This window comes from Aythya marila (genome assembly GCF_965140915.1).
Source record: "Aythya marila genome assembly, chromosome: 14".
NCBI classification, from domain to species: Eukaryota; Metazoa; Chordata; class Aves; order Anseriformes; family Anatidae; genus Aythya; species Aythya marila.
In genome coordinates this window covers 17,532,918-17,547,660 of record NC_139055.1, presented here as the reverse complement: position 1 = coordinate 17,547,660, position 14,743 = coordinate 17,532,918, and the positions used below count along the sequence as shown (strand labels likewise).

Genomic DNA, 14,743 nt, shown 5'->3' with positions numbered 1-14,743 from the left:
AGCTTTTCAAAATATTAGTTTAAGAGGTGGGGCCCAGAATGAAAAAATCCAGATACAGCCTGATATCATTAAGCCCGTGTACATGTAATATGTGCAAAAGGGAAGAGTACTTTTAAAGTTCCCCTGGAGTCCCTCACTTTAACAAGCTGCTTGAATACTCTGCAGTTCAAAGGCTTAGAAACACTAAAACTAATTACAACTATTACATTGATCAAAAGAAAAAAAGACAATCACACGCTAAAAAAAATTCAAGTGTCAGCTCACTTGTATTAAATACCCTTTTGGTATTTCCATGAAAGAACTGCATAGACACCGAGGAAAAAAACAAAGGTTGGTCTTCAAAGTTCCCCTTCTTTTACTCCATTTCTCTTTATCACTGTAAGCTCTGATAAATACAAACTACCCAAAAACCAGATGCAAGATTCAGAGGAAAAATCTTGATGGCAATACAATGGGAGAATACAAGGTCAGGCTGCAAGCTACCACTTCATTACCACAGAGAATGTCAGCGCTTGGTACTCCCCCAAAACATCCCCTTTCATGGAGAAAAGGCCAACGGCACTGAGAACACTCAGTATTTCAGCAGCATACACTAAAACCTGGGAAAGGAGAAAAACGCCTGGCAGCCATGGACAGATTTAAGTGGCCACAAACAAGAACAAGCTCCGGGGAGAAAACTCTGAGGCCTCTGTCCCTCCAAGTGAAGTGAAACTACAACAAAACCCCAGTATTTTCTTAGTTTGCCTCCACCTAATCTTTTTTTTTGTAACACAAAAGGAACTATGCTAATTTTCCTCCTTAAGGGCATGCTAAACGTAAGACCTTTCTATTAATGATCTAATACACCGCTAAGACACACTGCTGGTACGTCTGGCCACAGGCACAGCACCGTGACGCATGCTGTGATGGTGGCAATCCCCACAAAAAGGAGCAGTCACCCTTTCTTTGAAGTGTAGGATACTGCTCTCAAGTTAAAAAAAATAAAAATAAAAAAAAATCAGAGGTTTTAATAACATTAGTAGAGAACCAAACCATTTTGATAAAAATGACATTAAAGTTCTCAGATGCATTGCCTGAGGAATACGTCTCTGCAGAAGCCATAAAGCAGATGGTTATAAATGAGACTTATTTCATGGCCGCCATTTAGTGACTGCAAATTCCTTTAACTAAAAATCTAATTTTATCAAAGCATAGATCATATGTTTTTAAGTGAAAAAAATTGTCTCCAATTTTTCATTCCTTCTGCAAAGCTTCATGAAAACCGTAACAATTAATGTAATACAGCAGTTTTGTTTGTCAAGGCTCAGTTTCAGTACCTATTTTCCTCCTTTTTAAAGTTAGTTAATTGAAGGCAGAACAAAGGACCCTTCTGTTCTGTACCTGAAGTACATAATCATTGCTTTTGTGGAAATCAGTGTGGTATGGTTGCTCCAGTATCGCTGTTTGCAAGGCATCTATCTACTGGAAAACCACATCTCTGAAAGACAAACCAGACCTGTGTCTGCACATGAGAGCAGATGCAGTGATGAGAAGTACAATTATTAATCCTAGATGGGTTAGATGGACCACAAAAATCAGAAACAGTTCCCTGCCCACTATCAAACACTTCGTTCCCCAAAGATGCTGCATGGAAGCATTGCACAAATACTTGCATGAACCTCATGCAATTTAACAACTTTCTTGCACAAAGCCCTTTTCTGCCTTTATAGCAGTGAACACCAGCCTTCCAGAAGACAGCATCACGATGTCCTGCCAAGACATAATAGCCAGTTTCTGTTACAGGCTCCTGATTAATGCTGAATCATGGGGTCCACAGACAGTACTTCTGGAATGAAGAATCAGATTTCATTCAGAACAAACACTGGGGGAAGTGTGGGGGGTATTTTGGGGCAGAGTTAAATGCAACTACACATAAGGAATACACAACATACCAAGGACACTGCTTGGTGGCCAAGGAGCTACAAGTGGATTTACTGACAGTCGTTAGTGGCGGATCCAAGCAGCAAAACCACTTATGGGTCCGTTTGGTATCAGGGTAGATAAATTCTTTGAACACCTCTGTATAAAAATGCATCAATGTTAGTGTTATATCCCCACAACACCTTGCTGTACATCACAGCAATGCTCTCCTTGTAAATCCTTGTTGCAGGCAGACTAGGCCACGGGAGATTCTGCTCTTCCTGCTGAAGCAGGAGGCTCCTTGTTTCCTGACCCCCCTGGACGTGTGCGTCACATTATTTCCAAGGAGCACACAGCACCTTTCATGCTCAGATAAAATCCTACCAAAACACTTTATGGTCAAAGGTTTTCTTTCTGTTATACTTCACTGCAGTCTCCACTGAATTCTTTTTTTTCCCCCCCTATTCCTGGATGATTGAAGACCCACCACAACACCAAATATACCTACGCACCAGTATTTACAGGTATTTATGTATGGCTGTGCATTTGCTGTTCTCTTGTTAGCATCCTCTGACCACAGGAGCATGATGTCTGGCTTGTACCGAGCCTGGTACCAAACAGGTACCAACTGCCCCTAAGTACAGCAATTCAGGGGATAATCTTGCAGTGTTTTCAGTCCTGTCCTTTAATACTGATTGTGATATAGTCACAAGGAATAATTCGCTTTTCAATAACCATATGCAAAGGTTGGTGTAGCAGTCCTTGCCAGAGCCAATTACCACAGTAAATGGAAGAGATGCAAGAGCCAAAAGAACAGGTAACATTTTGGATCAGCAAGTGATCTCTTATTATTGGACTGTAGCAGCCCTCTTACCAGGTACTTTCGGGAGTGCTCACACAGGATAAAGCCAATTCAGCACATGCAGCTGGGCTCATGCTGGGTCTATCACAAAATTAGACATTACCTCTGCACACAGGCAGTCTCCAGGGACCTGCTCTCCAGATCAGCCTAACTGCTGTACAATTTCTAAATATATAGCCCTAACTCATTTAGCAAATTAATAAAGAAGTGGCTGTTCCTACTAATAGAGTATTATCCCACGGATTTCCCCCCCACACTTCAGAGCATGCTCTTATCTCAAGTGAGGGGTCAAGACAATTACACTGACCTCCAGCACAGGGTGAAGCACTCTGTGTATGGATTGCAGCACATGCAGTAGTAGTGCAATATTATGGCTAATATGTAGCTTGGTTTAACAATCAGGATTTTTCTGCTTACAGCCGTGAACACAATATATTCCCGAAAAAAGATGCTAATGAGGCAGAGAACATCTACCTTTTTTTTTTTTTTTTTTTTAAATCAGGCATGAGGAAGAAAATAAGCCATATACTACAGTTTGGAGAAAGCTTAATATCAGGACACAAGCTGGCAATTTAGATTTGTCCTGTCTAGTATAAACTGAGAAAATCTGATGTCTCACATCACACAGTATCATCTGCTCAAACATACGGTAGCTAATTGAGATAATTGCTGCTTCTCTGATTTATTCACTATTTCAGGACTTCAGATTAGCAGCTCAGGTACAGCTCCATAAATTTCCATGTTGTCATCTGGAAGCTAATAGGAAGCCTGTTTTAAAAAAACAAATATGCAGCTGTATCCTTCCTAACCTAAAGAGGTAAGAAATGCCCAGCCTGATGATAGAGAGGATTCTCAAGTAGAACTGCCTTCCTTTCAAAGCCACTGCTATACCCTTTCTTGAATGGAGGATACACTACATTTGGGGAAAAAAAATTGGTCAATATTTAGTCTTTTAAGGTTAATTAGCTTCTGAACAGGATGTCAGAAAATGTAACCATCCACATCATCACAGCAGAGTTAAAATTGCCTTTTTTTTTTTTTTTTTTTTTTAATTTGCAAGATAAGTTTTACTCTGATCTAATTCTCTGCTTCAGGAATATATCAGCATTTCACCACCTAGATACGATTTTTCACAGTTGCTCAACTGTGACATGAGAAAAACTTACAGAAAATGTGATTCCTGCTAGGCAGTTTGTGCCACAGCTCAGCAGAGCCGAGCACCCTGAGCCTCACAGTCCCTCCCCTCCCCAGGGAACGGCACCCAACCCTGGCCACCTTCAGCACCAAAATCCAAGGTCATTAGCACCTGAGAAACCACCCACAGCTGCAGTCTGCTGCCGGCTGTGGCTGCTATTAGTTGAGAGGTGATAGCCCCAGTGGGCTGGGCAATGTGAGACAACCATGAGGGATCACACCACATGCTACCAGAAGTTTTTAAAAAAATAAAGGAAGGAGGATTTGGGTTCTGGAAGGGATTGCATGCAAGAAGGTACCTTTAAATTGTGCCTACAGAATTTGTGCACCTTGAACTACATTTACACTGCTAACCAGCACCTACAGCCAAAGTTTTGCATCCCTAGAGGGATAATAATACCAGTTAAAATTTAGAATATCTACAAGCAGCAATTACAGCTTTTAAGAGATACCATAAATGCAGGTAACAAGGAATGAATTATCAGCATATCCCAAAAAGTGATACAAAAATAAATAAAAGCCTCGTCTCCCCTTCCCTTCATTAAGGTTTAAAGCAGGAGCAGGCTTTAGCACAGTATAGATTTTAATTCCAATCTGATTCTTTCCTTCCTTTCTCCAAACTGACTTACAAGCAGGAAGAGCGCGCACACAGCAGAATACATTACTACTAATAATTCTTAAAATAAACACCAGGATATTAGATCTTCAACTGCATATAAAATTGATACACTGTGCCTGTCTTATTCCAAGCTCACGCTCTGAAATTATGCCTCTATTTGAATTATAAGCAAAAGCTTTTATCAAAAGCCTTTGCAGTTTTGTATCTTGCCTCCCAAAGCAGTGCCTTCGTAGTCAGATCAGGAAATACAACTTTGCCAGGGGAAGCAGCACAAAACCATCCCCATTACTCCCCTGCTGCTCAGAATCATCAACTGTGGTCTTCAGCTGAGGCATTAAGTGAAACAACATTGAAGAACCTGCAGATAATTAGAAATTTCAGGAATAATTGATACTCCTGGAGAAGCGCAGTTCAGGCTGTGAGTGGACTCCAGAGGGATGGTTTATCCTGTGTAGGCTGGCACAGAAGGGCTGGTACGACACAGCTGTTTGCAGTCATGCTGAAGGTGAAGGTGACATTTATTACTTGGAGATTTTAAGCAGCTCAGGTGCTACGCAAGTAATAACTAATGAACAAGTCAAAGGATAGATAATCTACACAGCTGAAAGCTTCCAGATGCCAATAAGAAAGTTATGGCACCTTGCAAGTAAGGTGTTTGTTACATCCATTAGCATCAAAATAAGACTTGGCATAGCTGCATATGATACTTTGAGGTTGGTGGTGCAATTTAAGGCAAAAGCAAGATAAAGTGATAAACATTGGTAAAAAAAAAAAAAAAAATGATCAAGGAACTCTTCAAACATTTGCACACTGTGTCTAGCATCCACTTGAACTGTGCTGTCACAGCCCATGGCAGACAGCAGCACAGCAGCAGTGCCTTGCTCCTCTCTGGGAACAGCCAGTTGCAGCACAAGGCAACCTCAGTGAGGCTGAACATCTTGCAGCATGGAAAGGGGAAAAAACAAATGTGCCAGTGCTTGGATCTGTGAGAGCTGCTGTTACCTGTGTGAGCACAGGGAGCTCGGCTTTTGCTCTGGACTGGAGGAGCCCCTGGGGACACAGCTCAGCTCGCTGTGGGAGCATGGGGTGCTGTGCACATCATGGTTCTGGTGTCTTGTGAGACTTCTTCAGCAGGAGGTAGGTTGCAAAAATGCAGCTGGGTATGAAAGCTGAAAGTGATTAAGTATTTCTAAGAAACAAATTAAAAAGTCAGAGCAGCTCTGGTTCTGTAGCCCAGAAGTCAGAAGTCTGTACCATAACCACCCAGGATCTATCAGTGACATCCAAGTATCTCCTCCACCAGCCCAGCACAAACCACTCCATTCTAATCTCCTGACCAAATTCTCCCTCAGATTTGATATGCAGAACTCCAGGGTAAGTTCAGGTTGGGCCTTTTCTCCTGTGCTTGTACTGGAAACTCCCCACAGCTACCAACAGTGCCTAAAACTCACAAACTACATTTTTAAGAATTCTTTTCCATTTCAGAAAGGAGATGTGACCCCAGAGTGTACCATCTATTGCCTCAAAAGCAAACCAAAGGCCTTCTAAGATAACAAAGCTGTCTGTGAAACATGGTCACCTATATAATGCCCAGCCTAACATGAAAACAGCCATGCTGAATGCAGGGGCAAAGCCTTTTCCATAACTATCATCCCAGAGCACGTGAGCTCTATGTATTTGTGGTTTTGAATACACTCCACTCAGAACTTAATTTCAGGATGGTTCAACCCTAGAGAGCTGCACATCCCAGCTCCACGGTGCAACACGTGCAGCACCCAGAAGCTTCAAGAACTTTTCAGCACCCTCCTGAACCAGCCCGAGAAGTTTTGCAATGTGAAACGACAGCAACAGCATCCAAAAGTAATACGGACCAAGCAAGTTGCAGCTTTTCAGTTTAGTACCAACACTGTCCTTTTAAATTAGGTTTTCTATTTTAATTCATTACATATCTATGGAACTCCAGACTACATATGCATGTTTATTACTGCTCTATTCAAGACTACAAATATTTCAGAAAAGCCTCTTCTCAGGAACACCCCATAAATTTGAGAGGTGGAAGGCTGAGCATCAGGAAAACAGACACCACTGCTGTGCTAGGAAGTTAATTCCTCATGCAGAAAGGCTGGGTACTGCAGTCTGTGGCCTCAAGACTTATTTTTCCCTTTATAAATGCAAAGCACAACTGCAATAATTCTACCACAGACCATGAAGAAATCGATTGAGCAATCTGAACATAAATTAAGCAATGTTTTTGATTCAGTAAACTTGTTCCTATGTAGATCAAAGCAAGTATTAGTGAAGGTCAGTGACCCATAGCCAAGTATTTGCTTTGATGAAGTTAGGAGGAATCTTAGATCAGGGCATACTTCAAATTATTTGACCTGTAAATTAACCCTTTACATATTTTTAAAGCAATTTCAGTGAATTGCTACGAGCTTCTATTTGTGATTCAATGATTTAAATGCATGTTAATGGAATTACATATTAATCAGAAGCCATGTATTTGGTAACTAACAAACATTTCTGAGGAATAAAGAGCAGCATCTGAGGCCCTGGCTGGCACGGGCTCCAAACCCACAGCACCATAAAGGAAGAACAGCCACAATTCCACTGCACAGGAGACGAACTCCCAATTGAACCAAGCCAAATATCACCAGAAAAGAATTGTGTTTTTTTTCTTATGAAAATGTATTAAGGTTAAGTTTTCTGAAAGATAACAAATGCATTTTGAGAAAACAGCAGTTACCTCCATTTCGCTGTCCTACCTGACAGCTACATTCAGGATCTCCAGATTCATTTTGGTCTTTGGTGTTACATCATATAAACACTTTCTTGGGGAACAAGCTTTCTGTACAGTTACTTTATTAAAAATCTGCATTATAACTTACAGCCCTGGAAGCTATTTTAACTGCATTTTGTACATTAAAAGTTTTAATATTCACACCGGTTATAAATTCTGTACAAATCTGAACAAATGCATTTCTAGCTTAGATCCTTTCACCTCAAGCAAGATCAAGTAATTGGTGCAATAACTTCATGGTTTTTAGAGCAAGATCAAATGAATGAATGTCTTTCATGTAGTGTAATAGTTCTACAGCTTATATTAAAATAAATCATTTGAGTAATGAATTTAATTCTTCAGAATAACTTTTTCAAAAATCATAACTAATACGCATTAGCAAAGAATTATTTTTTTAAATACAAAACCATGCCAAATATTTAATAATTTCTAAAAAGCTAAAATGATCCAAGCCAATACAAAAACATTTAATATTTGAGTGCCTGTATACTATATGTTGACTACACAGCAACAAAGCACAAGAGGAGGTGAGGGTGGCAGTGTTTTCTTCACTTTCACAGAAGGGAGACCTCAAGGAAAAAGCACACCTGAGACAGAACTCAGTGTCAGAATCTCAACATCTCCACTAAAATAATTATCAAGTCCTGCTAAGCAGGAGCCAACTGTTTGACAGCACTGGCTTTCCTGACACCACAAGGAGAGCCGATGCTGTCACCTTCAGCTCTGAGAGCAGGCTCAATTGTTCCACAACTGCCACAAGCCCAGAGCATGAAAGCTGAGATGCCACCACTCTGCACTAAGGCAGGAGTCCCACCTCCCTGTCAGGCTGTGCATTCAGGGTCCTCTCTGGCCGGATCAGCACCATTGCCACCCAAAGGCCACCACGTGCCCTCAGTCCCCGTTGTGCCATCAGAAGCCAACATGGACTCGAAGTTTGTTGGTCCTCCCAGAATGACCCATGGCTCAGGTATGTTTAGCAAATCAACCATTTCAGGCTTCTCCTGACAATCCAGTGAACCAAGTGAAGAGCCAGGATGGGGTTTGCTTATTGAATTTAGTTTCATGGTTCCCAGTGGCCTTAAGACAGAGCCTACTATGAAGTCTTTGGGGGACAAAGATTGTATCTCCACAACGGCCAGATGCACAATTTTCCTCCCAGAACTACAGCGATATACGCAAGAAGGGTAAGAGCTTGTGCTTCACAGTCCTTTCACAATCATTGCTTCTTCACTGACCTCCTCAGCAGGTGTTTAGTACAAATACGTAAGGAAATATGCCCCTGCTTGTTTTCTGTTTTCACAGTACAAAAAGCCTGAACACACACAAAAATAGAGACAGGAGTTGTAGCTGCAGCAGCAGCTGATCTACAGTACCTCTTGCTGCAACCTCCCCGCATCCGAAAAGTGCCTTCTGCTGCCGGCCGAGTCCATCCATCCCCTCGTGACCGACGGGAAAACCCCAAGCAATACGAGCGATAACCAAAAGCTTCTTGACTTCATCATTTCACGTCTGTTGAAAACAAGAGAACAGTCATAAAGCGATCTCAAAACAAAACCCAGCTCGGATTCAGTAACACGCAGAAGCTTACTGTAGCAGCTTGGTGAAATACTTACCCCTAGATTATCCTCTAACAGACATGCTGTTCCCAGCCTGCCCCTGCCAAGCTGGACCACTGGGATTTCCAAATCTAGCTGCTGTGGCAAGGAACAAGCCACCCCAAACACACGGTTGTGGTCCTGTGGAAACCAAGAGGTGCCTCCACCCCTCCTCAGGCAGCGCAGGGTTACTCAGTCACTTCGTGCACTTGTACCCTCAGCAAATCGTCACAAAAGCCTCACCAGGCACCGCTGTTTGTTTCTTTGATCACTGGAGGCTCACAGCAGTGACAGAAGATGTTGTTATTCCTCTCAGACTCGGAGGATGACACCTGCCTCGAGCACATTCAGCCACGGCGTTGCCGGAGGCTGAGCTCGCAGCCTCGCAGGGCCCAGCAGCCAGCCCGGGGTGTCACAGCGACACCGGGAGCACGGGGCCTGTCACTCCTGGTCACACGAGAGACCTGCCCAGGAGGCCGCTGAACCCAGTAAAACCCACAAGACCTGAAGCAAACTCTGTACCCAAGATCATAGTTCTCCAGCTATGATCTAGGGGCTGAGCTTTCTTCACTAATTTGCCTCTGTCCCAGCCAGGACGTTTCTAAGCCCCCTCAGGCTCATCCTGCTCACCAGCAGCACCATCTCCCTGCCCTGGCTCTGCAACAGCAAGGAACTGGAGAGATATAAGCAAGGATTCCACCACAGCAGCATCCCCTCTGAGAGCTGTTCTTGTCCTTTTTTTTAAATGAATTTGGAAATACAAAAGCAAGCTACTCCAAGCGTTGCCAGGTGGAACTGCCGCATGTCGTGCATACGTGCGTAACCCTGAGCTACCGCCCTGAAGATCAGCCAAGAGCATTTCAAGGGACACTGGGCTCCAAAAGCACGTCTGGACCTGAGAGCTCTGTACTTCACCTGCCCTTTTTGGGGACAGGACACCAGATTGTGCTCTTACTTCCCATAATGAAGATACCAAAGGAGTCTTCAAGCCTGGCTCCATTTCCACAGCAGCTGAGAGAAGATTCAGCCTTCCACAGCAGCAGCAGAAGGTGCTAACACAGACCCACAATAAAGCATGATGACCACTTAATGAAGCAAGGGATGGCACTTCGACAACATGCAAGTGACAGGCTGCTGCTTGGTTTGAGCGACACAGGTTAACAAGACATGTTACCCGCTAATGGCAAAATTAAGCCCCTGTGACATACCCAGTCTTGACAGGACTCATTTCAGCATTTTCATACCATGTATTTGCTGCAGGGTGTATCCAAGGCTTAGCGCACCGCTATTAATTTAGGACTGTAACTATTCACACCAGCACTGCTTTGGTCTCAACTACTTTGTCTGCCCAGAGACATCCCGTCGATAAAACGACACAGCCGCCAGCCACCGCACACCGCTCGCCCACGGAGTTAAGGCATTGCTTTTTCCCAGCACTAATGTAAACACCCTGAATTGAGAGCACTCTGGATGAAATCAAAATTTATTAGGCTCTCTAAATTCCAATTAGAAACCTCAGATGTAATGTTACTGGGGCTACAAATAAATGTTTAATAAACCAAAGTCACTATATCAATAAGCGACAAGTACATTGTTACATTATGAATTGCTCTCGCAGAGCAATACTATTTCTCACGTTTTATAGAGGTATTTTGTATGCTCTGTTGATACCACCACAGCAAATACTGTTTCACTTTGCAGTTCTAGAGACCTCTCATTCATACGCTGCTTGAAATCACAATCCTAGCCCAAAAGAGGGGACCAGCCAGTTTCGTGTATATTTAGTAGATAACCACTAGAAAACATGATGGTGTTTGGATTAAGATGCCTATAACACTGATGAAACTGAAAGGGCAGCATCTGCATGCTAAAACTCCACTTGTTTTATAAATGGAACTGGTAGAGCATCTCTCTCTCAGTTCAGAAATTACTTATTTTTATTGCACACTGACTGACAGAACATTAATTGGTCTCACTCATAAGAGGAGAAGGACACAGCAATATACATTATGATCTGAATAGCCTAAACCAAGCAACAAATGCACGCTATAAATATCAAGCAAGAGTTAACTCTGATACCACGTAGCATTTCCATGCTGCTCCGTGTCCCAAACCGTCCCCCAGCACCCCCTTACCCCGACGAGCCGCAGCACATCTGCCTGAGCGAAGCAGGAGACTCCTGGCAAGATCGGGTCTGCAGCTGCACCATGCAACACAGCTACTGGGCTGCAGTGCAAAGTTCCCCAGAGTCAACCAAAACATTCACATGGATGGAATGGACCACTATAAACTCAGCCAAGTTCACCACCAATCTCTTGTCCTCACCTGAGCAAAGCACAATAAGCAGGACACGAGCCTGTATGGACAGCATTGCCCAGATAAATCACAGCTGACATACGATGTCCTGCATAAAACAAGTCGTTGTACACACACACACCACGATGATGTTTGCAGCTAAACATTAGAAGCCCCCTGAGAACTGAGGGTGGAGAGGGGAGCCTGTCACCCACCTGCTCTTAGCAACATGGGAACAAACAGGTTTTAATCCCTCATGCAAAGCACAAGCTAGTAATTGTAATGCAGGCACTCCAATTAAACCTATTTTCAAATCCAGTAAACAAAGTTACGCATCACATCCATTTGCAACACCTCCTCTGGTTTCAGAGGAATTATTTCCAAAACCATCCTGGTTTTTATATTATGGCAGATACTATACAAAGGTTGGAGGTAAACCTACAGCTTGTGGCTTCTTCCTCTAAACTAGAGGAGAGCTGCAGCTTTCCTTGCAGCTGGCACTGCTTTGCCAAGAAACACTGGCACAAGAAGCTCAGCACCATGCTCTGTGCTGTTACTTGGCCAAGCCCTGCAGGTGCTGGTGTAACACTGGCAATTACAGCGTGCCCCCATCCTGGGCTCGGATGGGTTTGTGCACACAAATATACAGGGGGAGCCTCAACTTGCATAAAGATTGGGGCTGCACATCTGAACCAAGAGAAACAGCAAGCAGATGTAAGCCAGAGGTACCAGCACAGGCTTTAGGACGCAGGTTTTAATACCAGCACAGGCTTTAGGATGCAGGTTTTAGAGCTGCTCAGGCAGAAAGGGTCACCTTGGAGAAGGCAGGCACTAATCACATCGGCCATTTGCGGGGAGAACACCACAAGTTGTTTAAAGCACTTTGGTGACACACGGTACAAGTAGGCAGGCAGACAGATTGCTGCCGGCAGCCCACAACTTTTTCCTCCACAACACAGCAGCTTTTAGAATTCAATTAGGGTGACTGTAATAATATTAAGCAATTTGCCAAAACCAGTTATTGGTTTTGTTTTCAGGGCTACTTAAATTGCAGCTTAACTTTTAGTACTGAAAAATTAATAGTTCACAATAGGTTTTAATAATTTCCAACAACCTCCACATTAGAAAGAAAGGTTCAACTTAATTACCTGAAGTTATGGCTGTTGCTATAAGCAAAAAAAAAAAAGGCATTTGGACCAAGCCATTGCCTCTATAAATTGGCTCTGTTAGCACAAGATAAGGATCTGCTCCTCGGTTCCTCTGCCACTGCCTGTTCCAATTGCCTCAGCCTTATCTAAACAGTATTTCTGTGGCCTGTGAAATAATTTTCATGCCCATAACTTCCTGTCAAGTGCAATAAAGACTACAAATTTAGGAAAAAAAACATTCCAAGATGACCTTTCAGCACGCCATAATTAAGGCAAACAACGCTTTCCGCCAGCTATCTGCAGCATCTCAGCCACGGGAAGTTTGGATGCGTTGGGAACTCACTGAAACCAGCAGCGAGGTTTAGCTACGAACCAGGCGTTGGGTCTGTTTGGGCGTAAAAGCACACTTTGGGATATTTCAGAGAATTATATTAAATTTATATTACTTTAAATTCAAGCCACTACAATGTTTCCAGGAAAAAAAAAAAAATAAATAAAAATAAAGAGAGCATCGGTCCAGCCAGAATGAAGGGCCATAAATCTGGCAGATTTTAACCCTTGCTTGCCAGGCTGCCCCTATCACACCTGGGTACGTTTCAGCTCGGTTTATGCTCGGGGCAGCTCCGCTGCACCCCAGCGGAGCACCCGATGCTCTCTATCACCCCCCAGGCGGCTCCAGCCGGCCGGGCAACCCGGGATTATCACCGATAAACCCCCCCACACCGCTCTCCGCCGCCAGCAGAGCCCGCGGTGCCCGCAGCCCCCGGAGCCCCCCAAGCCTCGGGTCCCGTCGGGGCGCTCCGGGGGCCGCCGCCGGCCCCACGGCGCCACCCAGGGGCCTCGCGGGGAAGCGCCGACCCCACTCGCGACCGCGGCGGCTGGACCCGAGCCCCCCCGACGGCAGCAGCAGCAGGAGCAGGAGCAGCATCCCCTGCCTCGGCTCGGGGTTTGGGGGGGGACCCGGCCCCAGCGCAGCCCACCCTGCCTGGAGGGAGCCGTTCTCAGCTCTCCGTCCCCAAGGCTGGAAGTCGGGGTGAAAAGGAGGAAAAGGAAGGAAAGGGGGGAAAGGGAGGGAGTGGGGAGACCCCCTCCGATCCCCTCCGAGGGTGCCCACCTGTTTCCAAGCCCCTCCCGGGGGCTCGACGCGGAGCGGCAGCGATCCCGGAGCATCCCCGGCAGCAGCCCCGCGGAGCCGGCAGCGGGAAGGCTCCCGCAGCGATGTCCCCCCCACCCCAAAAAAAAAAAATACAACACTCCGCCAAGCGGGGCATCCCCAAAATCAAGAAAATCAGTCAAAAAAATAAATAAAACCCCCCTTTTCCCATCCCGGCAGCTCTCCTCCAAGCACCCCCGGGCTCGCACTCACCTGGGGCTCGGAGCCGGGTGACCGAAGGGGGTCGGAGGGGGGGGTCCGGGGGGCTGCGGGACGGCTCCGGCCGGGACGGGAGCGGCGGCGGTGCTGGAGATGGGGGCGTGGGGGGGTGGGGGGGGCCCTATTTGAGCTCTCTGGGCCGGAGCCGCCTGACGTCACGGCCTCATTTGCATATTCCACCCAATCGCCGGCACCTGAGCGGGGCGCCGGGACCGCCCCCGAGGGGCAGCGGCCGGGGGGGGGACCGGGAGGGGTCGGGGACGGGGGGGGGGGCAGCGCCGTCGGGGCTCCGAGCCCCCAAGAAGGGGATGCGGAGCCCCCAGGAGGGGATGCGGAGCCCTCCCGGCTCGGCTCAGGGGTTGGTTGGGGGGTTTAGGGCCGCCCCCTCGGGGTGCTGGGGTGGGGAGGGGGGTTTAGGGGCGCCCCGTCGGGGGGCTGCTGGCGGGCACCCCCAAGGGATGAGGGGGGTGCTGGGGAAAGGGGAGCGAGGCTCAGCCCCGTGGGGAGCCTGGAGGCTTGGGGGGGTGCTGGAAAGGTTGGGTGGGGTGCTGCATACCCCAAATTTCCACGCTGTCCCCGTGGTGTGCCCCGGGGGTGGCTGAGGAGAGCCCCATGGGGATGGGGGGACATCCCCCGAGGGAACTGGGGAACTCGGGGCTCACCTCTGGCAAACCTCGAGGGGACGGGGAGGTCCTTTTGGGGTCCCTCAGCCCCACGTTGGGACACCAGGACCACCAGCAGCCGGCGGTGGGGCACGCTGCGTGGCCAGGGGCTGCTTCTAGTGTCCAGGAGCCGTGGCCATGCGGGAAGGCAAACATTTACATTCATTCATTCTCTTCCCCATCACATCTGTTAAAAAAAAAGAAAAGGGATCAATATAATCATTGCTCATTTATTTTTTAAAAGGCATCGAGTGTTTACAAGGGAGGAGTGGGGCTGTAAAGGGGTTTGGGGTGCTG

General features: G+C 46.1%; 1 protein-coding gene across 1 annotated transcript in view; it reads right to left on the bottom strand.

Moving 5' to 3' along the window:
* Positions 1-14,470, bottom strand: part of FSTL4 (follistatin like 4) — a 206,918-nt gene extending 192,448 nt beyond the window's left edge. The window contains exons 1-2 of the mRNA XM_082771893.1: positions 14,447-14,470; positions 8,748-8,883 (exon numbers count right to left, since the gene is read on the bottom strand). Of these exons, the coding sequence (XP_082628019.1) occupies positions 8,748-8,876 (129 nt within the window). The 5' untranslated portion in view covers positions 8,877-8,883; positions 14,447-14,470. The remainder of the gene's footprint in view (positions 1-8,747; positions 8,884-14,446) is intronic.
* Positions 14,471-14,743: the final 273 nt, after the last annotated feature.